General features: G+C 43.5%; 1 protein-coding gene across 1 annotated transcript in view; it reads left to right on the top strand.

The window, feature by feature from the left end:
• The first annotated feature begins 6390 nt into the window (after positions 1-6390).
• The window catches only part of LOC124003670 (potassium voltage-gated channel subfamily B member 1-like), a 75582-nt gene continuing 56239 nt past the window's right edge, over positions 6391-25733 (top strand). The window contains exon 1 of the mRNA XM_046312174.1: positions 6391-7197. Coding sequence (XP_046168130.1) covers positions 6643-7197 — 555 coding nt within the window. The 5' untranslated portion in view covers positions 6391-6642. The remainder of the gene's footprint in view (positions 7198-25733) is intronic.

The following is a 25733-nucleotide window of genomic DNA, read 5'->3' as shown; positions in this document are numbered from 1 at the left end:
TTTCTATTGCTTCCAAAATCTTTTTTTACAATTGAGGAGGAGTACCAAGATAACGGTGTGGTTTCTTCAATAAAGCGCCAGCTCTCAGTCATTCAGGGTTTGTTCTGTACACATCGTTGGTTGTACCAAGTGCAATGAGGGTTCCTCAAATGACAAACATTGGAGACCCGTAAATGACCCTCATATCCAGATTGTATAACTTTGTTATAACAGCCTAATAGGATATACAATACAATACTATACAATAGAAGGCATAGCATAGTAATAATGTAACATAGACACCTGCTCTCCCTTGCGCACAATAGTGCTTTTGAACCCCATGATTGCTGCTTGATTTGTTCTTCTATGTTTTGTGTCATCATGTACGTTGGCCATTGATCATGCCAACTGCAGGGGACACCAAAGCAGCTACCTTGCCAAGACTAAATCTTGTAAAATACCTTTAGCTTATTTGCGGTTTCCAGAGTAGATCTGTGGTAAGGATCTGGACCCTCTCTTTCTAAAATTATCTGCCAAAATTGTTGCAACCCCTATTACTAGCCTGTTCTTCTCTTTCGTATCGTCTGAGATTCCCAAAGATTGGAAAGGTGCCGCAGTCATCCCCCTCTTCAAATGGGGTGGCACTCTAGACCCAAACTGCTACAGACCTATATCTATCCTACCCTGTCTTTCTAAGGTCTTTCGAAAGCCAAGTTAACAAACAGATTACCGACCATTTCGAATCCCACCGTACCTTCTCTGCTATGCAATCTGGATTCAGAGCTGGTCATGGGTGCACTTCAGCCACGCTCAAGGTCCTAAACGACATCTTAACCACCATCGATAAGAGACATTACTGTGCAGCCGAATTCATCGACCTGGCCAAGGCTTTCGACTGTGTCAATCACCACATTCTTATTGGCATACTCGACAGTCTTGGTTTCTCTAATGTTTGCCTCGCCTGGTTCACCAACTACTTCTCTGATAGAGTTCAATGTGTCAAATCGGAGGGCCTGTTTTTTTCGGACCTCTGGCAGTCTCTATGGTTATGCCACAGGGTTAAATTATCGGGCCGACTCTCCTCTCTGTATACATCAATGATGTTGCTCTTGCTGCTGGTGATTCTCTGATCCACCTCTACGCAGACGACATCATTCTGTATACCTCTGGCCCCTCTTTGGACACTGTGTTAACTAACCTCCAGAGGAGCTTCAATGCCATACAACTCTCCTTCCGTAGCCTCCAACTGCTCTTAAATGCAAGTAAAACTAAATGCATGCTATTCAATCGATCACTGCCGGCACCTGCTCACCCGTCCAGCGTCAGTACTCGACTTAGAATACGTGGACAACTACAAATACCTGGGTGTCTGGTTAGACTGTAAACTCTCCTTCCAGACTCACATTAAGCATCTCCAATGTTGTCTATAAAATAGCCTCCAACACTCTACTCAACAAACTGGATGCAGTCTATCACAGTGCCATCCGTTTTGTCACCAAAGCCCCATACACTACTCACCATTGCGACCTGTACACTCTCGTTGGTTGGACCTCGCTTCATACTCTTCGCCAAACCCACTGGCTACAGGTTATCTACAAGTCTCTGCTAGGTAAAGCCCCGCCTTATCTCAGCTCACTGGTCACCATAGCAGCACCCACTCGTAGCACGCGCTCCAGCAGGTATATCTCACTGGTCACCCCCAAAGCCAATTCCTCCTTTGGTTGTCTTTCCTGCCAGTTCTCTGCTGCCAATGACTGGAACGAACTACAAAAATCTCTGAAGCTGGAGACTCATATCTCCCTCACTAGCTTTAAGCACCAGCTGTCAGAACAGCTCACAGATCACTGCACCTGTATATAGCCCATCTGTAACTTGCCAATCTATCTACCTACCTCATCCCCATACAGTATTTATTTATTTATCTTGCTCCTTTGCACCCTGGTATCTCTACTTGCACATTCATCTTCTGCACGTCTACCATTCCAGTGTTTAATTGTGAATGCACCAATTTGTAAGTCGTTCTGGATAAGAGCGTCTGCTAAATGACTTAAATGTAATGTAAATGTAATTACTTCGCCACCATGGCCTATTTATTGCCTTAACTTACCTCATTTGCACTCACTGTATATAGACTTTTTGTTTTATTTTGTTCTACTGTATTATTGACTGTATGTTTTGTTTATTCCATGTGTAACTCTGTGTTGGTGTATGTGTCGATTTGCTATGGTTATCAACCGGTCCTGACTCCCTTCCAGTGTGTTCTGGGTTATCAACCGGTCCTGACTCCCTTCCAGTGTGTTCTGGGTTATCAACCGGTCCTGACTCCCTTCCAGTGTGTTCTGGGTTATCAACCGGTCCTGACTCCCTTCCAGTGTGTTCTGGGTTATCAACCGGTCCTGACTCCCTTCCAGTGTGTTCTGGGTTATCAACCGGTCCTAACTCCTGACTCCTGACTCCGTGGACCCAGGGCCAGACCAGCGAAACCTGCAGTGGATGAGTGGTTCAGGTGCACAGAAGTGTGGGGCGAAGCTCACGTGAGACTCCAGCACGCCATCCACTGTCAGAAGCAGGCAGACCGCCACCACAGTGAGACTCCAGTGTTCCATCCTGGTGATCGTGTATGTCTCTCTACCAAGAAGCTCCCACTCCGCCTGCTCTGCAAAAAGCTGAGCCCCCAAGGTCCGTTCAAGGTTCTCTGGAGGGTCAGTGATGTGACGTATAGATTACAGCTCCTCAGTGACTACTGCATCTCACCTTCGTTTCATGTCTCCCTTCTCAAGCCGGTGGCCCCTGGTCCCCTGGTCCCCTGGCTGAGGCTGTCCCCCACGACTCCCCTCCACCCCCCCGTGGATGTCGAGGGAGGTCCCGCCTATGCCGCTAGATCCCTACTGGACTCCTGACATCGTGGGCGTCGGCTGCAGTACCTGGTGGACTGGGAGGGGTACAGTCCAGAGGAGTGGTGTTGGGTTCTGGTGGAGGACATTCTGGATCACAACATCATCCGTGATCTCCATCTTTGCCACTCAGACCGGCCCGCTCCTCGTCCTCAGAGCCGTCACTCTGGCCGGCGTTGTCCTGTGGCTGGAGCTGCGCATCATGGGAGAGTTGCAAAGAAAAACCCATATCTCAGACTGATGGGCAAAAGAACACAGACACTGGACAGAGGAACTCTGCCTAGAAGACCAGCATCCCGGAGTCACCTCTTCACTGTTGATGTTGAGAATGGTGTTTTGCAGGTAATATTTAATGACGCTGCCAGTTGAGAACTTGTGAGGTGTCTGTTTCTCAAACTAGACACTCTAATGTACTTGTCCTCTTTCTCAGTTGTGCACCGGGGCCTCCCGCTCCTTCTATTCTGGTTAGGGCCAGTTTGCGCTGTCCAGTGAAGGGAGAAGTGCACAGCGTTGTACGAGATCTTCAGTTTCTTGACAATTTCTTGCATGAAATAGCCTTCATTTCTCAGAACAAGAATAGACTGACGAGTTTCATCAGAAAGGTCTTTGTTTCTGGCCATTTTGAGCCTGTAATCGAACCCACAAATGCTGATGCTCCAGATACTGAACTAGTCTAAAGAAGCCCAGCTTTATTGCTTCTTTAATCAGAACAATAGTTTTCAGCTTTGCTAACATAATTGCAATAGGGTTTTCTTGTAAGAAACAACGCTGCAGAAGAGAAGCAGGTACGGGAGTTGACATTTAGGCGTAGGCGTAAAATCCCCCAAAAACGGCAGAGCCTGGCGCGCCGGCTGAGACATAGGAGCCTGACGATCCGGCTGAGGCGTGAAAGCCTGTCAATCCCGCTGAGGCGTGGGAGCCCGATGATTCGGCTGAGATGTAGCAGCCTGACGAGCCGGCTGGGCGTAAAAACCTGACGATCTAGCTGAGGCCTTACGTGGGATGGGCCCCTTCCGAGCCAACTGGGGCAAGGAAACCTCTTGAGTCGGCTAGGGCATGGAAACACGACGATCCAGCTAAAGCACCCCCAGTTCCACCGGCGGTAGCCCCGGACCCAACGTCACCACCAACAGAACCGCCAGCACTCCCCGATGCTTCATTTGATGGCTGCTGCATTCTGTAAGGGCCGATGCTGGAGTCGAGAAGCAGGTACGGGGAGTCAAACATTTAATAAGGAACAAGACAGGAATAGCGTCAGCACACAGGTAACAACATGACATGCAAACTATAATGCAGAAGTGGGGAACAGAGCTGGGGGACAGACAGATATAGGGGAAGTAATTAACAGTTGATTGAGTCCAGGTGAGTCCAATAAATCGCTGATGCACGTGATGAGGGAAGGCAGGTGTGCTTAATTATGGTGGCAGGAGTACGTAATGCAGGGCAGTCTGGCGCCCTCAGGCACCAGAGGGGAAGAGCGGGAGCAGGCGTGACAGATCAACTAGCCTTTTAAAATGATAAACTTGGATTAGCTAACACAACGTGCCATTGGAACACAGGAGTGATGGTTGCTGATAATGGGCCTCTGTACACCTATGTAGATATTCCATAAAGAATCTGCCATTTCCAGCTACAGTAGTCATTTACAACATTATCAATGTCTACACTATGTTTCTGATCAATTTGATGTTATTTTAATGGGCAAAAAACAAGGACATTTCTAAGTGACCCCAAACTTTTGAACGGTAGTGTGTGTATGTGTATATATATATATATACATACATACAGAATACAAGCCAAAAGTTTGGACACCTACTCATTCAAGGGTTTTTCTTTATTTTTACTATTTTCTACATTGTATAATAAACTATGAAATAACACATATGGAATCATTTAGAAAACAGACAATGGTTAAACAAATCAAAATATTTTAGATTCTTCAAAGTAGCCACCCTTTACCTTGATGACAGCTTTGCACACTCTTGGCATTCTCTCAACCAGCTTCACCTGGAAGGCTTTTCCAACAGTATTGAAGGTGTTCCCACATATGCTGAGCACTTGTTGGCTGCTTGTCCTTCACTGTGTGGTCCAACTCATCCCAAACCATCTCAATTGGGTTGAGGCCGGGTGATTGTGGAGGCCAGATCATCTGATGCAACACTCCACTCTCCTTCTTGGTCAAAAAGCCCTTACACAGCCTGGAGGTGTGTTGGGTCATTGTCCTGAAAAAACATTGTCCTGAAAAACAAATGATAGTCCCACTAAGCGCAAACCAAATGATAGTTCCACTAAGCGGTAGCCATGCTGGCTAAGTGTGCCTTGATTTCTAAATCAATCACAGACAGTGTCACCAGCAAAGCACCATCACACCTTCATGGTGTGAACCACACATGCGGAGATCATTCGTTCACCTACTCTGCATCTCACAAAGACACTGTGGTTGGAACAGAAAATCTCAAATTTGGACTCATCAGACCAAAGGACAGATTTCCACAAGTCTAGTGTCCATTGCTTGTGTTTCTTGGCCCAAGCAAGTCTCTTCTTCGTATTGGTATCGTTTAGTAGTGGTTTCTTTGCAGCAATTCAACCACGAAGGCCTGATTCACGCAGTGTCCTCCGAACAGTTGATGTTGAGATGTCTGTTAGTTGAACTCTGTGTAGCATTTATTTGAACTGCAATCTAAGGTGCAGTTAACTCTAATGAATGTTTCCTCTGCAGCAGAGGTAACTCTGGGTCTTCCTTTCCTGTGGCAGTTCTCATGAAAGCCAGTTTCATCATAACGCTCGATTGTTTTGCGACTGCACTTGAAGAAACTTTCAAAGTTCTAGAAATGTTTCGTATTGAGTGACCTTCATGTCTTAAAATAATGATGGACTGTCGTTTCTCTTTACTTATTTGAGTTGTTCTTGCCATAATATGGACTTGGTCTTTTACCAAATAGGGCTATTTTCTCTTTACCACCCCTATCTTGTCACAACACAACTGATTGGCTCAAACGCATTAAGAAGGGAAGAAATTCCACAAATTAACTCTTAACAAGGCACACCTGTTAATTGAAATGCATTCCAGGTGACTACCTCATGAAGCTGGTTGAGAGAATGCCAAGAGTGGTGCACAAAGAGAAAGCAACTGCATCATTTCTCGTCACCCTTTTATGAACCTTTGAGCTTTTTTTTTACAACTCCATGCACTTTGTGGAAGACTATTTCACCGAGTCTGGACCCTCTTACTTATCGGTGTTAGGCCAAAAATCTCTTTAAGGTGATCAGTTCAAGAACACCTTCAAATGTCAGGCCGTGGCTGCCTCGCTCTTGTGAAACACCGCTCCTCTGTGTGGTGCTAAAGTTAAATGATTTCAGAGCCGAAGTATAGGGACTGCGCACAGCGGGGAAATTAGATGGTTTTCTATACTGACATATAGGCGTTTTCAGCACTGGACAGCGCTCGCGAGTGTTGTCGAGTTTATCATTGCGCATCCCCCACCATGCTCACTCATCAGCGAGGAAAGCGGCTGTGCGGATTACATTTTCTATTTGGTTCTCTGATGAGTGGATAAACCACCTGACATTGCGTTCTCTATCAGGCCCGTAGGTCATCGGGCTCGATGGCAATTTTATATAGTTACCCCTGATGTTTCTCTTTTCCCCTTTTGTAGCCATTGGAATAGGGGAGAACAGACCCTAATGTAGGACCGTGTCTTCTGGACCTGTCTGGCCATATAGTTTCGGACATTATTCATTCTCAAGTGACTGAACGTCTTGAGCGAGGATGATTAAAGGGGGCTCTCGGTCGACCACCTCGCTTCCACCGGAGCCGGTGGAAATAATCCGGAGCAAGGCGCACTACCGTCGGGTTAGACTCAATGTTGGGGGTCTCCTCCACGAAGTTCTATGGAGAACGCTGGACAGGTTGCCGCGAACAAGGCTGGGCAAACTACGAGACTGTAACACCCACGAGTCTCTCATGGAGATATGCGACGACTACAGTTTGGATGATAATGAGTACTTTTTTGACAGACACCCCGGGGCTTTCACGTCCATTCTGAATTTCTACCGCACGGGAAAACTGCACATGATGGAGGAGATGTGTGCCCTGTCGTTTAGTCAGGAGCTGGACTTCTGGGGTATAGATGAGATCTACCTGGAGTCCTGCTGTCAGGCCAGGTACCACCAGAAGAAGGAACAAATGAACGAGGAGCTCAAACGAGAGGCCGAAACTATGAGGGGCCGGGAAGGCGAGGATTTTGATACCACATGTTGTTCTGAGAAACAAAAGAAACTGTGGGATCTCCTGGAGAAGCCGAGTTCATCGTTAGCTGCTAAGGTAAGCAAAGTCAGGTACACCTCTACAAGTTTGTCTGAACTTTTCCCTGCATGGTCTTACTGCTCTGTCATGGGATCGCATGTCATCTTGCTGTAAGTGGATCGCCAGTTAATGTAACTTCACCTAGGTTCTCCTAGATAAACATTATTGGTGGCTTACCGCCACGTTGAAAAGTTCCATTTAGTCATTTGCATTATACTCAACAAATAATAAAAAGGTGCTACATTTTCTGTATGTCATTTGTTTATGACACGTCATTTGCTGAAATTGTTCATATTTAAACAATTACATGGCCTGTCCTTGAAAGTGGGAGTTGTTCTAAAGAGGTAAGTCATAACTAAAGATAAGCATAACTTTAAGTTTCTAGACTTGTAAGTGCTATGACTCACAGTTTGAGTGTGTTTGTGAGGCAGCATGTCATTGTAGGTTGACTTCACTGAAGTTGACATAAACCATCATGTGGCCTCTGATGCCTGGCTGGCCCCCTTTATCTCGGATCCAGTGCTTTTAATCTGTCATGTTCAATGTCTCTGGAGAGCTCCTGGAAAGCACTATTCCACCTCTCCTGTGCCAATGAATGTATGTAGCCTGTCACTGAGAGGTCGCCTGTCAATACCAATAGAGAGGTGAAGGTGTCAACAGAGCATTAGCGCCATTGTGACAGACTGATCTGATACTATGCAATGCAGCTGATTTTGCCCTCATATTGAATTACTTAGAAAACGGAGTTTTGTCTGGAGACAAGGGGGCAATACTGGGAAGTGGGAAGGAACAGGTACAAAGACCAGTTCGTGATCAGTGTGTGATTGAACGCATGCATTTTGTAATTATCTTGTCCCTCTCTGTCATTTTCAAACTCCAACAGTCTCTTTGATGTTAAACCCAGTGTGATTCCTATAAAGGTCTCTTGAACACGCCGGTCGTTCATATTTGTATAGGTAAATCGAGAGAGGAAGGAGAGAGAGCAATATCTCTTACTGGAGGTATGCATCTCAGAGCACTGGAGAAAATAGATGCAAGAATCAAAACCACTTTATACATGTAACTATTCAACTATTTATAGTGAGTTTATCAAGTATTTAAACTGATTCTGGTCCCACCCTCTTGTCTTTCATAATGAGTGTCTGTTGTTGGCTAATTATTTCTGATGACATTTTCAGTGTTTGGTTCCACCCACCCCTCTCTCTCGCTCTCGCTCTCGCTCGCTCGCGCTCTCTCTCTCTCTCTCTCTCTCTCTCTCTCTCTCTCTCTCTCTCTCTCTCTCTCTCTCTCTCTCTTTTCCAGCGTTGCATTTTCTCTCATCATTTCTCTCATTGATGAGCTCATTGATCACGCTGCTGCAATAAGGCCATTTCACTAGGCTGGATCAATGTCATATTCAGTCACGTTAACTGGATTTTAAGTGAAGTGTTTCCACTACTGTTTGACTATGGCAATAATTAATTAGCATGATTAATAACAGGCCAATAACATGTTCTGAATACTACACCTGTAAATAGATTGAGTAATAATTGGGAGAGTGGGGGTCAATATTACACAGGTATCATGATATAGCTGGCTTGGTAAATGTGAGTGTTGTGTTGTTTTCTTGTTGTTGACCTTTTTCTGCTTACTTGTAACCAAGACAGCATTACGTTTTTATGAAGACGTTGTAGGGTTCATGGATCATGCCCACTCTGATTTCTACCTTCAGTATTTTTCACCTGCTCTGCCTACTATTATATAATACAGTGAAGTCCAACAGTATTTTGGCAGTGGTACATGTTGTGTTGTTTTTGCTCTGTACTCCATTACTTAATATTTGAAATGATACACTGACTATGATACACACAATGATACACAATTATACACTGTCCCTCAATTTTAGGTAACCAAAAGTATTTGGACAAATTCAGTTGTATGTGTGTTAAAGTAGTCAAACCTTTAGTATTTCCCATATTCCTAAAACACAATGACTTCATCAAGCTTGTGACTCTATTAACTTGTTGGCTGCATTTGCAGTTTGTTTTGGTTGTGTTTCAGTTTATATTGTGTCCAATAGAAATGAATAGTAAATCATCTATTGTGTCATTTTGAGGTAACTTTTATTGAAAATAAGAATAGAATATGTTTCTAAACATTGAATAGTGTGGATGCTACCATGATTATGAATAACCCTGAATGAATCATGAATAATGATGAGCGAGAAAGTTAGAGGCACTAAAGATCATTCGCCCAAGACATGCTAACCTCTCGCCATTACCAATAACAGGGGAGGTTAGCATTTTGGGGTGGTGTGATATTTATACGTATGAAGGTAGTAGAACAGAGTTACTAGGTTTTTCTTGTCTAGTCAACAGGATTCAGATTCATCTCAGTGCATTTGGCTCATGCTGCACAGTAGGATTAGTGCTGTCTGAGGACATGGATATCTCTAAGGGGCTCAGAAACTTCTGAATGGAGGGGTGGGGGCAGGAGGGGGATGCGGAGATGAGGCAGCGGGAGTAATTGGTTCACATGACAAATAGGGCCTGTGTCCCATGTTTTCCCTCCGTAACGGGGGAGAGGGGGATAACAGTGCCATGCTGAGGTCTAATGGCAGGTGACTGATGCAGCCTTGTTTTCCCTCCGTAGCGGGGGAGAGGGGGATAACAGTGTCATGCTGAGGTCTAATGGCAGGTGACTGATGCAGCCTTGTTTTCCCTCCGGCGGGGGAGGTGTCATGCTGAGGTCTAATGGCAGGTGACGGATGCAGCCTTGTTTTCCCTCCGTAACGGGGGAGAGGGGGATAACAGTGTCATGCTGATGCAGCCTTGTTTTCCCTCCGTAACAGGGGAGAGGGGGATAACAGTGTCATGCTGAGGTCTAATGGCAGGTGACTGATGCAGGTCTAATGGCAGGTGACTGTTTTCCCTCCGTAACGGGGGAGAGGGGGATAACAGTGTCATGCTGAGGTCTAATGGCAGGTGACTGATGCAGCCTTGTTTTCCTCCGTAACGGGGGAGAGGGGATAACAGTGTCATGCTGAGGTCTAATGGCAGGTGACTGATGCAGCCTTGTTTTCTCCGTAACGGGGGAGAGGGGGATAACAGTGTCATGCTGAGGTCTAATGGCAGGTGACTGATGCAGCCTTTTCCCTCCGTAACGGGGGAGAGGGGGATAACAGTGTCATGCTGAGGTCTAATGGCAGGTGACTGATGCAGCCTTGTTTTCCCTCCGTAACGGGGGAGAGGGGGATAACAGTGTCATGCTGAGGTCTAATGGCAGGTGACGGATGCAGCCTTGTTTTCCCTCCGTAACGGGGGAGAGGGGGATAACAGTGTCATGCTGAGGTCTAATGGCAGGTGACTGATGCAGCCTTGTTTTCCCTCCGTAACGGGGGAGAGGGGGATAACAGTGTCATGCTGAGGTCTAATGGCAGGTGACGGATGCAGCCTTGTTTTCCCATGCTTAATTGAAGGGTGTCATCGTTAAAATAAGTTGTTCCTAAACACAGATTCCACGTAATTTATTTTTCAGTGCAGATACATTTTAAATTGCATATGAATTACTCTTGACTTTGTGTCAGGTGATGGGTTAAGGGAAGGTGCGATTCTCAGTATCTATAACTGAAGATGTCACCCTGGCTTTGCCTGGTCCTTTGGCGTTATAACCTCCACAAAATACACATATGAACATGGGCTCTGAGACAAGACATTCCTCATAGTCAGACCTGCTGTACAATGAAGGACACTGTGTATGCACAAGCCTCCCCACTGGTCACAGACGTTGATTCAACATCTATTCCATGTTGGTTCAATGTAACTTCATTGAAATGACGTGGGAAAAACATTGATTCAACTACTGTATTTTTGATACGCTCTCATGTGGTTGTAGACTCTCAGGGGTCTCCATGTCAACATATTTTGGGTTTTTCCTTCGGGATAATTCACCCAAAAAATATAGAATCTCTGGGAAACAAAACGTTTGAGATCATTAATTCATCCATTATAGATGAGTCTCCTTTCATACCTACAGTATGTCTGCAAAGCGTGTACTGTGGTTATTCACTGAGAGGAAATGGAAAGCAGCTTGTGAATGGAAGACCTGGCTGATGCTGCACTAAAGCCTGTCTCAGCATGTTTCTGCCTCATAGACCACAGTTCACTCTCAGTGCCCTCAGCACCATGGCCATACAATATGACAGGCTCACAGTGCATCAGAGGGTTGTAGCCTGTACACTTCCATCTTACCTTACATTGGAACACTGTTTAAAGAGAAGATCACACACAGACAGGGTCAGATTACAAAGCTACTATCAATGATAGCACTAGTTTGTTTCAATACTTCATTGATTGTCCTACAGCGACATTATTTTCCCTATACAACGTCAGGAGATGTCTGCTGGGTGATAAAACATACCAGGGGCAAGCAGGTTGTTGAGTCACCTGGTCGTGGCTATCGGTTGTGATTTGATGGTGATATTTCCATATGTCCACTCTGCCCTGTTCCACTGACATCCCTGATTCTCCGTCTCCACATACAATCACAGCACTCTCCCCTGTCCAACCTCCAACCTCCCCATCCCCTGAAAGTCAAGCAATGGAACCTAAAACTACTGCAGTTTGGACCCAGAATTGGACTTTAGCTATGCAAAAAGGAGGCTAGTATGGTATTAAATAAATGGCTTGGAAAATCAGTCGTCAGACATTTTAATCAGAGTATATGCTGTTATAGTCATGATTCAGTGGTGCTTGACCGTGATCCAAATGCACCATTCAGCTGTAGTTAAAAAGCCATTTTGTTAATACTATTTCATAACTATACTGAACAAAAATATAAACGCAACATGCAACAATTTCAAATATTTTGTTGAGTTACAGTTCATATAAGGAAATCAGGTAATTTAAATAAATAAATTAGGCCCTAATCTATAGATTTCACAAGGGTGGGCCCACTTGGGAGCCAGGCTGACCCAGAGCATGCTGTCAGCCAGGCCCAGCCAATCAGAATTAGTTTTTTACCCCACAAAAGGGCTTCATTATGGACAGAAATACTCCTCAGCACCCCCGTCCCCCCTCCCCCATCTGATGATCACGCAGGTGAAGAAGCCGGATATGCAGGTCCTGGGCTGGCGTGGTTACATGTGGTCTGCGGTCGTGTGGCTAGTTGGACGTACTGCCAAATTCTCTAAAACTACATTGGAGGCGGCTTATGGTACAGAAATGAACGTTCACTTCTCTGGCAACACTCTGGTGGAAATTCCTGCAGTCAGCATGCCAATTGCACCCTCCCTCAAAACTTCAGACATCTGTGGCATTATGTTGTGTAACAAAACTGCACATTTTAGAGTGGCCTTTTATTGTCCCCAGCACAAGGTGCACCTGTGTAATGATCCTGCTGTTTAATCAGATTCTTGATATGCCAAACCTGTCAGGTGGGTGGATTATCTTGGCAAAGAATATATGATGACTAACAGGGATATAAACAAATGTGTGTACAAAATTTGAGAGAAATAAGCTTTTTGTGCGTATGGAACATTTCTGGGATCTTTTATTTAGCTCATGAAACATGGGCCAGCGCTTTACATGTTGTGTTTATATTTTTGTTCAGTATGAATGCTAATGTATAGATTTACTACCACAGTATATTTCTGTTGGACTTTCCTCATACAGGACTGAGCGTCCCTGAACCCTGACCCTCACAGTAAACTCTTGGCTATACTCCTGAATGGGTTTGTGCTAGTTACAGTCACCCACTGCTATTTACGGTCACCTGCTCTTCTATTTTCCTGAAACGTGTTTTTTACTCAACCCCCGTCTCGGTCTCTGGTTGAGTGATGATGATTAAGCCTACATTATGGCCAGGTTGACAGGTCCTCTGTAAATAATGAATGAGGGACTCCAGCAGCCTACAGTACAGCGGCCCTGTTCACATCTCCTCACGTTTGACCTCTCACTTATTAAATGTCACCATTGGAACTTATCTGCAGTAGTTGACTCTTCTACCCACACAAGTTTTTAAAAAGTTTTATTAGTCGTATGTACAGGATACATACGGTATACACCTTCCAAATAAATGCTTACTTGCAGGTTTCTTCTCGACAAAGCAACAACAATAAGAAATAATAAAAGATATGAATATGAACATACAGTAAACGGTTTAGTAGAATATAGTTTTAGGATAAGTATATCACAGGAGACTCAATTTCTAGTCCCCCGTCTTTTGGGGAACGGGGGATTGGGGGGCATCAGAGTCAGAATCAGAGCAGGCTGTCAGTCCGGTTTAAGTGTTCAGCAGTCTGATGGCTTGTAGTCTGTGGCTTGTAGACCTAATGCTCTGATACCATCTGCCCGATGGTAAGGGAGTGAACAGCTCGTGGCTGGGGTGTGTGGTCCTTGATGATGACGCAGGCCTTCCTCAGGCACTGTTTCGAGTAGATGTCGTGGATGGGTGGGAGGACGGTCCCAGTGATGTACTGGGCTGTCTCCACCACCTGCTGGAGGGCCTTGCGGTCGTGGACAGAGCAATTCCCGTACCAGGCTGTGAGGCAACTGGTCAGGATGCTCTCGATGGCGCAGCATTAGTATTTGGAGAGGACCCAGGATGGCATGCCGAATTTCTTCAGCCGCCTTAGGAAGTAGAGACTCTGTTGCACCCTCTTGACAAGAGTGGTGGTGTTGTTGGTCCATGACAAGTCCTCGGTGATGTGGACGCCGAGGAACTTTAAACTGCTGACTCTCTCTACTGCAATCCCGTTGATGTGGATCGGAGCATGTTTCCTCCTCTGCTTCCTGAAGTCAACAATCAGCTCCTTTGTTTTGCTGATGTTGAGGGAGAGGTTGTTGTCCTGGCATCACAATGCCAGTTCACTTACCTCCTCACTATAGGCTGACTCGTCGTTGTTGGTTATCAGTCCTACAACCGTGGTGTCATCAGCACACTTGAGGATGGAGTTGGGGTCGTGCAAAGTCACACAGTCGTAGGTAAACAGGGAGTACAGCAGAGGGCTGAGGACACGCTCCCGGGGTACACTGGCTGTGTGTGAGTAACGGCTTGGAGCTGCTACATACTGTAAGGTATTCAGGCTGTCTTAGAACACACTCTGCATTATAAGAGGGTTGGTCAGTGTGAGATGTGTGTTTGTGTGTAGTCGTGGTAGTAGTGTTACTCTGATACGGTAGGCTTAGTGGCTCCCTCCATTAGGCAATAAGCTTCTGTAGATCACCTCTCTGGGTGGATACCCTCCAGTGCCAGTAGTACAGTGTTGCCTAGTTGCGCTCCAAACCAAGTGGGTCCAACTGATTTTGGCAGACTACTGTGGAAGCACAGAAAGCAGATGTCTCTGTCACTTACCCTACGGTCAGATGTTATTATTTATACCTGTCCAGACCGTACAATATTTAGCAGGCAGAGACTTATTAAGCTATTTTAAGCCCATGACTTAATTTACTACGTCCAGATGCCTGTGGTGTATTACTGTAGCGGTGCAAAGAAATATCCCTCCCATTGAGGATGGATCTGTTTCATTTATAGAGGATCAATCCAGCCATGATGACAGGTATCTACAGTCAGTCAGTTGTTGTCGGCTCATTTGGATGTCCTCACTAAAATGTGAAGGAAACCTCACATTTGTAAGGGAAGCCTTCCCAGTCCAAAGGTATTACAGAACATCAGCCTGCGTCTAGCCTATATCCTGCGGATACAAGGTAAACCCTTGCCTAACAGTCAATTAGTCCTTTTCTCTTCTGATCTCAGTTCCATATTAGGAAGGACCTTTGGCTCATTATCAGAAAGTGCATTTAGGAAAGTAATAACCTATATACGTAATTAACGTACAATATGCTATGATAGTGAGTGGTTATGTTAGCTTTTCCATAGAGATAAGATACATGTTATCATGTCATCCTCTGCGTGTTGTTTTTGTATTGTTCTCTATGTAAATGCTTGTCTGTTTCCACCTAGATCCGCATTATCCTTAGAACCTCTCCAATGCTTTCTCCAGATGGTGTTGAAAAGGATTTCAAGTGAATCTTCTTTCAAATCCGAAGCAAAAGACGTTTCCATATTTTGTCTGCTATCGGACCTAACCAATATTCTTAGAGGAATGTGCAGCCTTGGTGTTTGTGGTTCTTGTTGGTTACTCTCTCATTGTGTCAGTAATCCCCTATATGCCCCTACAGCAGGGGCCCAACTGGTGGCCCCGCGGGTGATTTGATTTGGCCACCGATGTTTTCTGAGCAAAAAAAACACGTTTTTTTTTTTTGTCTGTTGCAATTTGTTATTGTTCAACATAAAGACTGTAAAAACACCCGGAAATCTGCTCCAAGTATTCCCGCGCATAATAGAGAAATATTTGTAATCGTATACGAATGTAAGCAAGGTTTGAAATTATTATGTTTCAGTCAAATATTATATCTATTTGGGCTTCTTGTGGTCCATTTGCAGTCTTCAAATGATTTGTATTTATGTTCCGGCCCCCTGAAAAAAATATGGCTTGTGGCTGAATCATGTTGATGATCCCTGCTCTCGCTTAACCTTTGAGAAAACAAAGGCATAGCTCAAAGAAATAAACAGACAATTAGACAACGTTTTGATTTAGCCTGTTACTGACATATCTTTAAGCCTGGTCTATTTTTAGTTTAGATTTGAAATCCACGACCACAGGGAGACATCCAGCACACAGCCTTCAGAGATGCTCCTCTTCACATCTTGCTCACAAACCAACATTGATATCGATTCTTCACGTCTTTGATAGTATTTGATCAATGTGTGTCAGGACATGGCTGGAGAAGGAGAGGAGCCTGTAATCGATGGAGAAAATCTCCTCCATCAGTGAGCTGCTGAAAAGAGGATGACATTGTTTGTGTTGTCGCCAGTGTTTCCCGTGTGTGCCATATTTTCTAAGCCTGGTAGATTTTTTTAAAGCCTTCAAAAGAGTGTGTCTCTTTGCAATCACAGTAAACTACTGCGGCAGCAAGAAACATATATTCTGCTGTCAATCAGATGCATTCAGTATGAGATGTTCCCTTATTAACTTGCCTCTGAAATCAACCTTGTGGCTATTTGGCAGAATAGGGTCATGGAGAAATGTGTTGTTAATGTGTTGAAATTGAGGTCATACCTTTGGGCTACGGTTTCCTCTCCATAGAGATTATGAGTGGTGAAGAAGGTGGTTCCCTGGGACACTATTCAGGGAATGTGACCTATAAATAACTTCCTCCGTTGATGGAGGTCATCTATTACCTGTATGGACAGCAGCTCCTGCCTGGCTCACTATGCTCCTCGGGGGCAGCCTTTGAGTTGACCTGAGCATGTGACTAACCATACAAAGCTGTTTTATTTGTTTTGGGATGTATTTTTTGATTGCTTGATGTTACTTGGGATTTTTTTTTTTATAATTCACTGATACTACGGCCCATACACTGTAAAACCTATTTTTTTCTGTAACACTTTTAAAAGCTTCAAGGCATTTAGGATTTAAATGAAAACGTGTCACGGTGTTCAGATTGTAAACACCGGAACATGTTTATTCACTGTAACACTTTAAACAGATGAACACGTTTATTCAGCATAAGGCATTTAGGTTTTAAACACTACTGCATGTATTTGCATATTTCCCAGCATGCCTTTCAAGTGAATATGAGAGATACCCACCCATGACTGTGTTGTTAGTGACAGAGACATGGTTATTGCGTTCTTGCAAGCTATCAGTATGCTATTGAGTATGGCAGAAGCATTTGCAAAATGACTAAAATGTAAATGTAGGAATCATTGGATATATAAAAAAAAACAAAGTATGCTGGGAAATATGATAATGAGACCTCTCCCATGTCTTGTTCACTCTGAGAGACAATGGGTTATAAATGTTTCTATAGTGTAAATCAATAATCAATGCACTTGATACACATGCATTACAATGGTCTCAGGGGCAACCACCACAAAGAAAGGTTAAATGCTAGTGTTGATCAATATGAAAGATGCGTCTCTCAGACCATGTCTATACAGTATACCCAGGGGCAACAGGCTTGGCTGTGCGTGGGGTGCTGCAGGTAAATTAAACATCTGTACCCCATTTCTGGTCTGTTAGAGCACTGAGAGTGAGCGATAAGAAATTACATGAATAATTAAATGAAACAACAACATCGAACAGAGTGGAAATGATACCATGACATTCAAGAGGGCCTCTATCGGGTGCACACGCTTTTGAAACAAAAATATGGGCCTAATTGTAAAGATGTCATTTAACGGGAAAAAATGTATTACTTATTAATGTGGCATGAACCTGTCGTGGTTGTGTTCATGCCTGCGCAACAGCAAACGCAAACCTGTAGTGTATTCAATGTTTAAAAAGGCTTCTAAAGTTTATAATTTTCACTTAAAATGTCAATTAATTATAATCCACATAATAATTCACATTTCCTGTTTATTTTCCGGATTATTTTCCTGCTGTGAGAAACTATTCAAATTAAGATAGCATACCTATACCTGCGCACGTTCACCCACTCCAAAATAATTCTAGCATCCAAACAGCACCCGCCATTTGATGAATGGAACACCAGAAAGTGTAGTGACATTCAGCTATTGTCATTAGACCTACTCTCTTGTAGCCTGAATTAATTGATGCGTCTTTATGACAAATGAACCTTTTTTTGTTCAAAGGAAACTCGGGACAACTGAAAAGGGGTTGAAATACGGGATTGTCCCAGGATGACAAGTGCACCCACATGGAATATAACATTTAAAAAACATGACAGAGAGGTGGGGGTGTTTGTTAAATTTGGAATATTTTTTTTATTCATTATTATGTAACACTGTAGCAGTTCAAAATTGCATTTGAAACAAATTGGAGAATGTTTAAATTAGCAATAAAGTATTTTGAGCACCACCGTAAATCCCACGAACATCGGAACAAAACAAACAGACGGACTGAGGAAGAAGACTTTCGTAATAGATCCAGTGTTATGGTGATTTTGCATGATTGTATATTTACCTCATATCTATGAAATGGTTTATATAAATTTCTGCATTGTATTTCTTGTGTTATATCATCTCAGTTGTAGGTGAAATGTTATATCCTTATCTCTGGTAATATGTGCTAAAATGCTGATTAAGTTATTTTCACCTAAGTAATTAGAGCGGAGAGAGGGAGAGAATGAGAAACAGGGAAGGAGAGAGAAAGACGAGAATGAATGATGTAGAGCACATATGTCAGAGTCAAGGCCCGCGGGCCACATCCGGCCCGCGAGAAGGTTTTTTACGGCCCCTGGGATGATCTTGATTTGTTATTAGAACCGGCCCGCAGACCGCAGCAAGCCGGCAGCCCGCAGATCTTTTACACGCACCAATACTACATTTCCCACAATGCAACGGTGACGCACCGAGCAGTAGGCTGCTTCATTTCAATATTTATTGGCACAGCAGTTGTCAGCATCACAGTAAAATTAACTTTCAGATACCCATCAAAAATGGCAAAACGGAAGGTGGACACTGAGAACCGGGGGTTTCAAACAAGGTGGGAGTCGGAGTATTTGTTCACGGAGGTAGCTGGAAAACCTGTGTGTCTTCTGTGTGGAGAAAGTGTGGCGGTACTGAAAGAGTATAATCTGAGACGACATTATGAAACGAAACACGCGGACAAAAACAAGAATATGGACATGGAACAAAGGCTACAAAAGGCAGAGGAATTAAAACGAGGCCTCAAATCTCGACAGGCTCTGTTCAAAAAAGCCAAATCACAAGGCCAGGCTGCTGTCAAGGCCAGTTTTATTTTGGCAGAAGAGATCGCTAAATCAGCCCGGCCATTTACGGAGGGGGATTTCATCAAAAACTGCATGATTAAAGTTTGTGACGAAGTTTGCCCAGAAAAAAGGCAACTCTTTTTAAATGTGAGTCTGAGCAGAAACACCATTGCCGAGAGAGTAGACCAGTTGTCCATCAATCTAAAAGAGCAGCTTGTGAAAAAGGGAAAAGATTTCATTGCATATTCCTTGGCTGTGGATGAGAGCACCGACATTTCTGACATTGCCCAGTTGTCAATTTTCATCCGCGGAGTGGACTCCAGCCTAAGCGTGACAGAGGAGTTTTTGGCTTTACGTCCTATGCATGGCACAACTACGGGGCATGATTTGTATGAAGAGGTGTCAAGATGTGTAAATGAGATGGAGCTGCCTTGGGAAAAACTCGTTGGTTTCGACAACCGACGGAGCACCTGCGATGTGTGGACACAGGAGCGGACTGGTGGCGAAGATACGGGAAAAGATGCAAGAGGAAAACGCGACAGGTGAGCTGACAGCTTATCATTGTATCATACACCAGGAAGCGTTGTGCGGTAAAGCCTTGAAAATGGAGCATGTAATGAGCATCATCACGCGCACAGTTAACTTTATCAGAGCCAAAGGTTTGAATCACCGCCAGTTCAAGGCATTTCTGACGGAGTTAGAAACGGAGCATGGTGATTTGCCTTATCACACAGAGGTGCGATGGCTAAGCCAGGGAAAGGTGCTTCAAAGATGTTTCAAGCTTCGTGAGGAGATTTGTCTGTTCTTGGACAGCAAAGGGAAAGACACAACACAACTCCGAGACGAAATGTTTCTGTGTGAAATGGCTTTTCTGTGTGACATTACGAGTCATCTGAATGCAATGAACTTGCAGCTGCAGGGTCGGGATCGTGTCATCTCTGATATGTACAGTACAGTGAAGGCATTTAAAACCAAACTGACTCTGTGGGAGACGCAGATGCGGAAAGAAAATTTGAGCCACTTTCCCAGCTGCCAGACCATGAAAGAGAAGCTCTCTACCAGTGCGTTCCCGAGCGCACAGTTGGCTGATAAAATAGGTATGCTTGCCGCTGACTTTCGACGCCGATTTGCTGACTTTGAAGCACAAAAAAGCAGGTTGGAACTGCTCGGTAACCCATTTGCTGTTGACGTGGAAAGCTCACCACCAAACCTCCAAATGGAGTTGATTGACCTCCAATGCAATGATGCACTGAGGGCAAAATATGCGGCAGTGGGTGCTGCGGAGTTCGCCCGTTTCCTCCCCGACACAATGCCCCAGCTGCGCATCCAGGCTGCTCAAACGTTGTCTATGTTTGGCAGCACATACCTGTGTGAACAACTGTTTTCTTTGATGAACTTGAACAAAACATCACACAGAAGTCGACTTACTGCTGAACACCTCCACTCAATTCTGAGGATTTCCTCAGCTCAGAGCCTTACCCCGAACATTGATGAACTTGTGGAAAAGATGGGACACCACCAAGTATCACCCTCAACCTCAAACAAGTGAACATTACTGTGCAATCACATATTTAGAGTTTTTACTCAGTTCAAGTTTAAAAGTTAAAGTTTAATATTTGTTTTCACTGCATGTTACTTCTCCTTAAACAAAGTGTTGTTTTTGATTAATAGATTTTTGCACTTTATTTTATTGTATTTCAATCCAATTATATTTTAAAAATATTTCAGTTGAGTGGATGATAGAAAATTGCTATTATTGTTTTTTTCTTTGAAGTAAATTTAGCCCACTTTTGCTAAAATAGAAAATATAGGCTACTGATGGTGCCTTGAATACCGGTTTCTTTCATTTAATGTTCATGTTATGGGGATTTTTATATAAAGGAAATTTGTCTTTTGTGTCTGTTGAAAATTAAAGATTACTGACAGAGCCATAAGAAAATATTGCTTTATTTATCTGATCATATTGGAATATATTTGTTAGGTTTTCAGTAGGTTCAATTAGGTTCACTAGACTATATGCGTCATTTAAAAAAATTTCAATGAACATTCGAACAGTCCGGCCCTCGGCTTGTAGCTAAATTTTTATTTGGCCCTCCGTCCATTTGACTTTGACACCCCTGATGTAGAGTAAGGGGGAGAGAGGGCTGAGATGGAGAGATGAGAGAGAGAGAGAGAGAGAGAGAGAGAGAGAGAGAGAGAGAGAGAGAGAGAGAGAGAGAGAGAGAGAGAGAGAGAGAGAGAGAGCAAGAGAGAGAGAGAGAGAGAGAGAGAGAGAGAGAGAGAGGTGATATGGAGAGACGAGAGCGAGAGCTGAGTTGGAGAGAGCGTGAGAGAGGGGAAGATAGCGTGAGAGAGGGGAAGATAGCATGTGCGTCAGTGCTCTTTGTCTGTCACTGTGCATAGCGGTGTCAGGCCAGTGGGAGATATATGGCAATTGAATCAGCAAGGCAGCGGAGAGGCTGTGTGCCATGGATTTTATAGGCATTCAGAAAGCACCTCAGCCAGACACTGTCACCCAGCATCGACCCCTCAAAAACATCTCTTTCAACACAGATCATAGGAGAGTCTCTCACACATCTTGTCAGCATACTCCACTCCTCACACATGTTCACATGATCATTGGTACGCACACACACACACACACACACACACACACACACACACACACACACACACACACACACACACACACACACACACACACACACACACACACACACACACACACACACACACACACACACACACACACACACACACACACACACACATCCATCCCTAGTCTAATCTTATGTCCTAGTAGTCATAAAGCATCTGCCGTGTCAATCATTTATATAACACAAACCCCAGCATGCTAATGTACTGTAATTCTAGTGTGGCCATCCATCATCAAGTCATGCTGAGCCAGTGGTCCAGCGGTCCATGCAAGGTTACTTTGCCTTTCAGCCTTTCTCTATCTCTCTGTCTGTCCAGGGTGTGTCCTGACTGTCTTCACCTGACCCAACTTGCCTTTCATCTTAATGCAATTGTCATCGATTTTCTCCGCAGAAACAATTTGCTTGTCAACCCATACTGGGTGAAAATCTATGGGACCTGGCGGGAGCTGTAGAACTCTGTTGATGGCTTCACCTTGACAGAGCACATAAAACTGTCATCCTCAGCCCAGACGGATACCCAGTTAATCCTTAAGAGTCTAAGCCAGAGGGAAGGAACTGTTTGGAATTGTTTTAAGATGGGCGTATCAAGGATCATTTAGCAATATGATTTGGAATGGAAACACTTTACTTGACTGCCAGCACTATAACACGTTATGACACGGTCATAACCATGTCATAATAAGTCATAATAGCTGACATAACTTGTCATAAGCTTTTATAATATGGTCATAACGCTGTCATGACACACATACTGTATTTAGACCTGTTGTGACATATTGCATTATTTTATGGCTGGTTATTTCACCTACATAACAGTGTCAAAACCCACAAAACCTACCACACAAGGCAAAACATGCCATTACACCATAGCCTGTGTTAACAGTATTTTTACGTCATATGTACAGTACCAGTCGAAGGTTTGGACACACCTACTCATACATGCGTTTTTATTTATTTTTTACTATTTTCTACATTGTAGAATGATAGTGAAGATATCGAAACTATGAAATAACACATGTAGAAACCAAAAAAGTGTTAATTAAACAAATCAAAATCTATTTTATATTTGAGATTCTTCAAAGTAGCCACCCTTTGCCTTGACAGCTTTGCACACTCTTGGCATTCTCTCAACCAGCTTCACTTTGAATGCTTTACCAACAGTCTTAAAGGAATTATCACATATGCTGAACACTTGTTGGCTGCTTTTCCTTCACTCTGTGGTCCAACTCATCCCAAACCATCTCAATTGGGTTGAGGTTGGGTTATTGTGGAGGCCAGGTCATCTGATACAGTACTCCATCACTCTCCGTCTTGGTCAAATAGCCCTTACACAGCCTGGAGGTGTTTTGGGTCATTGTCCTGTTGAAAAACAAATGACAGTCCCACTGAGAGCAAACCAGATGGGATGGCAAATTGCTGCAGAATACTGTGGTAGCCATGTTGGTTAGGTGTGCCTTGAATACTAAATAAATCACAGACAGTGTCACCAGCAAAGCACCCCCAGCCATCACACCTCCTCCTCCGTGCTTCACGGTGGGAACCACACATGCGCAGATCATCATTCACCTATTCTGCATCTCACAAAGACACGGTGGTTGGAACCAAAAATCTCCAATTTGGACTCATCAGACCAAAGGACAGATTTTCACCAGTCTAATGTTCATTGCTCATGTTTCTTGGCCCAAGCAAGTTTCTTCTTATTATTGGTGTCCTTTAGTAGTGGTTTCTTTGCAGGAATTTGACCATGAAGGCCTGATTCAAGCAGTCTCCTCTGAACAGTTGATGTTGAGATGTGTCTGTTACTTGAACTCTGTGAAGCATTTATTTGGGCTGCAATTTCTGATGCTGCTTAACTCTAATGAACTTATCCTCTGCAGCAGAGGTAACTCTGGGTCTTCCTTTCCTGTAGCAGTTCTCATGAGAGACAGTTTTATAGCGCTTGATAGTTTTTGCGACTGCACATGAAGAAACTTTCTTCAAATGTTCCATATTGACGGACATTCATGCCTTAATGTCACGATGGACTTATTTGAGCTGTTCTTGCCATACTATGGACCAAATAGGCTATCTTCTGTATACCACCCGTACCTTGTCACAACACAGCTGATTGGCTCAAAAGCATTAAGAAGGAAACTTGAACTTTTAACAAGGCACACCTGTTAATTGAAATGCATGGTGACTACCTCATGAAGCTGGTTGAGAGAATGCCAAGACTGTCATCAAGGCAAAGAGTGGCTATTTGAAAAATCTCAAATATAAAATATATAAATCAAAATATATTTTATATTTGAGATTCTTCAAATAGCCAAAAAGTTTAACAATTTTGGTTACTACATGATTCCATATGTGTTATTTAATAGTTGTGATGTCTTCACTATTATTCTACAATGTAGAAAAGAGTAAAAACAAAGAAAACCCCTGGAATGACTCGGTGTGTCCAAACGTTTGACTGGTACTGTATATTTTTTTTAATTGACCATATTAAATTATCATTGTAATTGCGCACCCTTTGATGTCAGACATGCACCTACCCCAATGCTCTGCTGTTGATGACTGGGATGAATGCAGGAGCAGATTTCAGGAGCAGGACAAGACACCATCTTTTTGACTGATGACTGATATAAGGGCATGCACGTGATAGGCCTATCTGGCTTACAGTTTATGATTATGATGATCATAATGCTTCTTGATTTTCTTAGTCCAAGCAAAGTGACACAGGAGGGTCATAATGCAGTATGCCATTGGAAGGGAGGACAGTAGCAGGTGACCGAATTGTTGTTTTTAGCCATTTCAATTTCAGTATTTGTATTTATTATGGATACCCACTATCTGCTGCCAAGGCAGTAGCTACTCTTCCTGGGGTCCAGCAAAATTAAGTCAGTTTACACAATTTTTAAACATTACAATATATTCACAGATTTCACAACACACTGTGTTCCATCAGGCCTCTACTCCAACACTATCACATATCTACAGTGCTAAATCCATGTGTATTTAAGTGTATAGTGTCACTCTGTTACATATTTTTGGTTAATTCTGTTACAGATAAGAGTGTATTTACAAGTTATTTAAAATATGATTTTAAAAAGTCACGACTGTGAATAATTCATTACAATAACAACAAAAGATTTAAGAAACAAACTTTCAAACGAAAGGAATTTCAGATGACCGTCCTACCCATGCTAGATTACGGAGATCGGCTAGATGTTCTTTACCATTCGGCCATCAGATTTGCCACCATTGCTCTTTATAGGACACATCACTGCACTCTATCCTCCTCTGTTAACTGGTCATCTCTGTAAACCCGTCGCAAGACTCACTGGTTGATGCTTATTCATAAAACCCTCTTAGGCCTTACTTCCTCCTATCTGAGATACCGACTGCCGCCCTCATCCTCCACATACAACACTCGTTCTGCCAGTCACATTCTGTTAAAGGTCCCCAAAGCACACACATCCCTGGGTTACTCCTCTTTTCAGACTGGAACGAGCTGCAAAAAACACTAAACCTGAACAGTTTTATCTCCATCTCTTCATTCAAAAACTCGATCATGGACATTCTTACTGACACCTATGGCTGCTTCACGTGGTGTATTGTTGTCTCTACCATAAGTCGCTCTGGATAAGAGCGTCTGCTAAATGACTTAAATGTAAATGTAATGTAAATGTCTGTGCCAATAATGTTTGTACCATGGTTTGTGCTACCACCATGCTGTGTCTCCAACTTGTTGTGTTGCTATCGTGTTGATGTCATGTGTTGCTGCCATGCTTTGTTGTTGACTTAGGTCTCTCTTTATGTAGTGTTGTGGTGTATCTCTTGTTGTGATGTGTATTTTTGTATTTTTTAAAAATCCCAGCCCCCATCCCCACAGGAGGCCTTTTGAATAATGTAAATAAGAATTTGTTCTTAACTGACTTGCCTAGTTTATGTCACGTTCGTTGAAAGGATCGGACCAAGTCGTAGCGTGGAATGCGTACGTTCTCTTCATTAAAAGAATGAACACCAAACAAACAAAATAACAAAATAACAAACGATACACTGTAGTCCCACACTAGAATCCCACACTAGATAGTGGTGAAAAGGCCTGCTTAAATTAAATATGATCCCCAATCAGAGACAACGATAAATAGCTGTCTCTGATTGGGAACCATATCAGGCCAACATATATACAAAAACCCTA

This window comes from Oncorhynchus gorbuscha, linkage group LG18 (assembly GCF_021184085.1).
Source record: "Oncorhynchus gorbuscha isolate QuinsamMale2020 ecotype Even-year linkage group LG18, OgorEven_v1.0, whole genome shotgun sequence".
Taxonomy (NCBI): domain Eukaryota; kingdom Metazoa; phylum Chordata; class Actinopteri; order Salmoniformes; family Salmonidae; genus Oncorhynchus; species Oncorhynchus gorbuscha.
The sequence above is the reverse complement of the archived record's forward strand: the minus strand, read 5'-3'. Positions and strand labels throughout refer to the sequence as shown.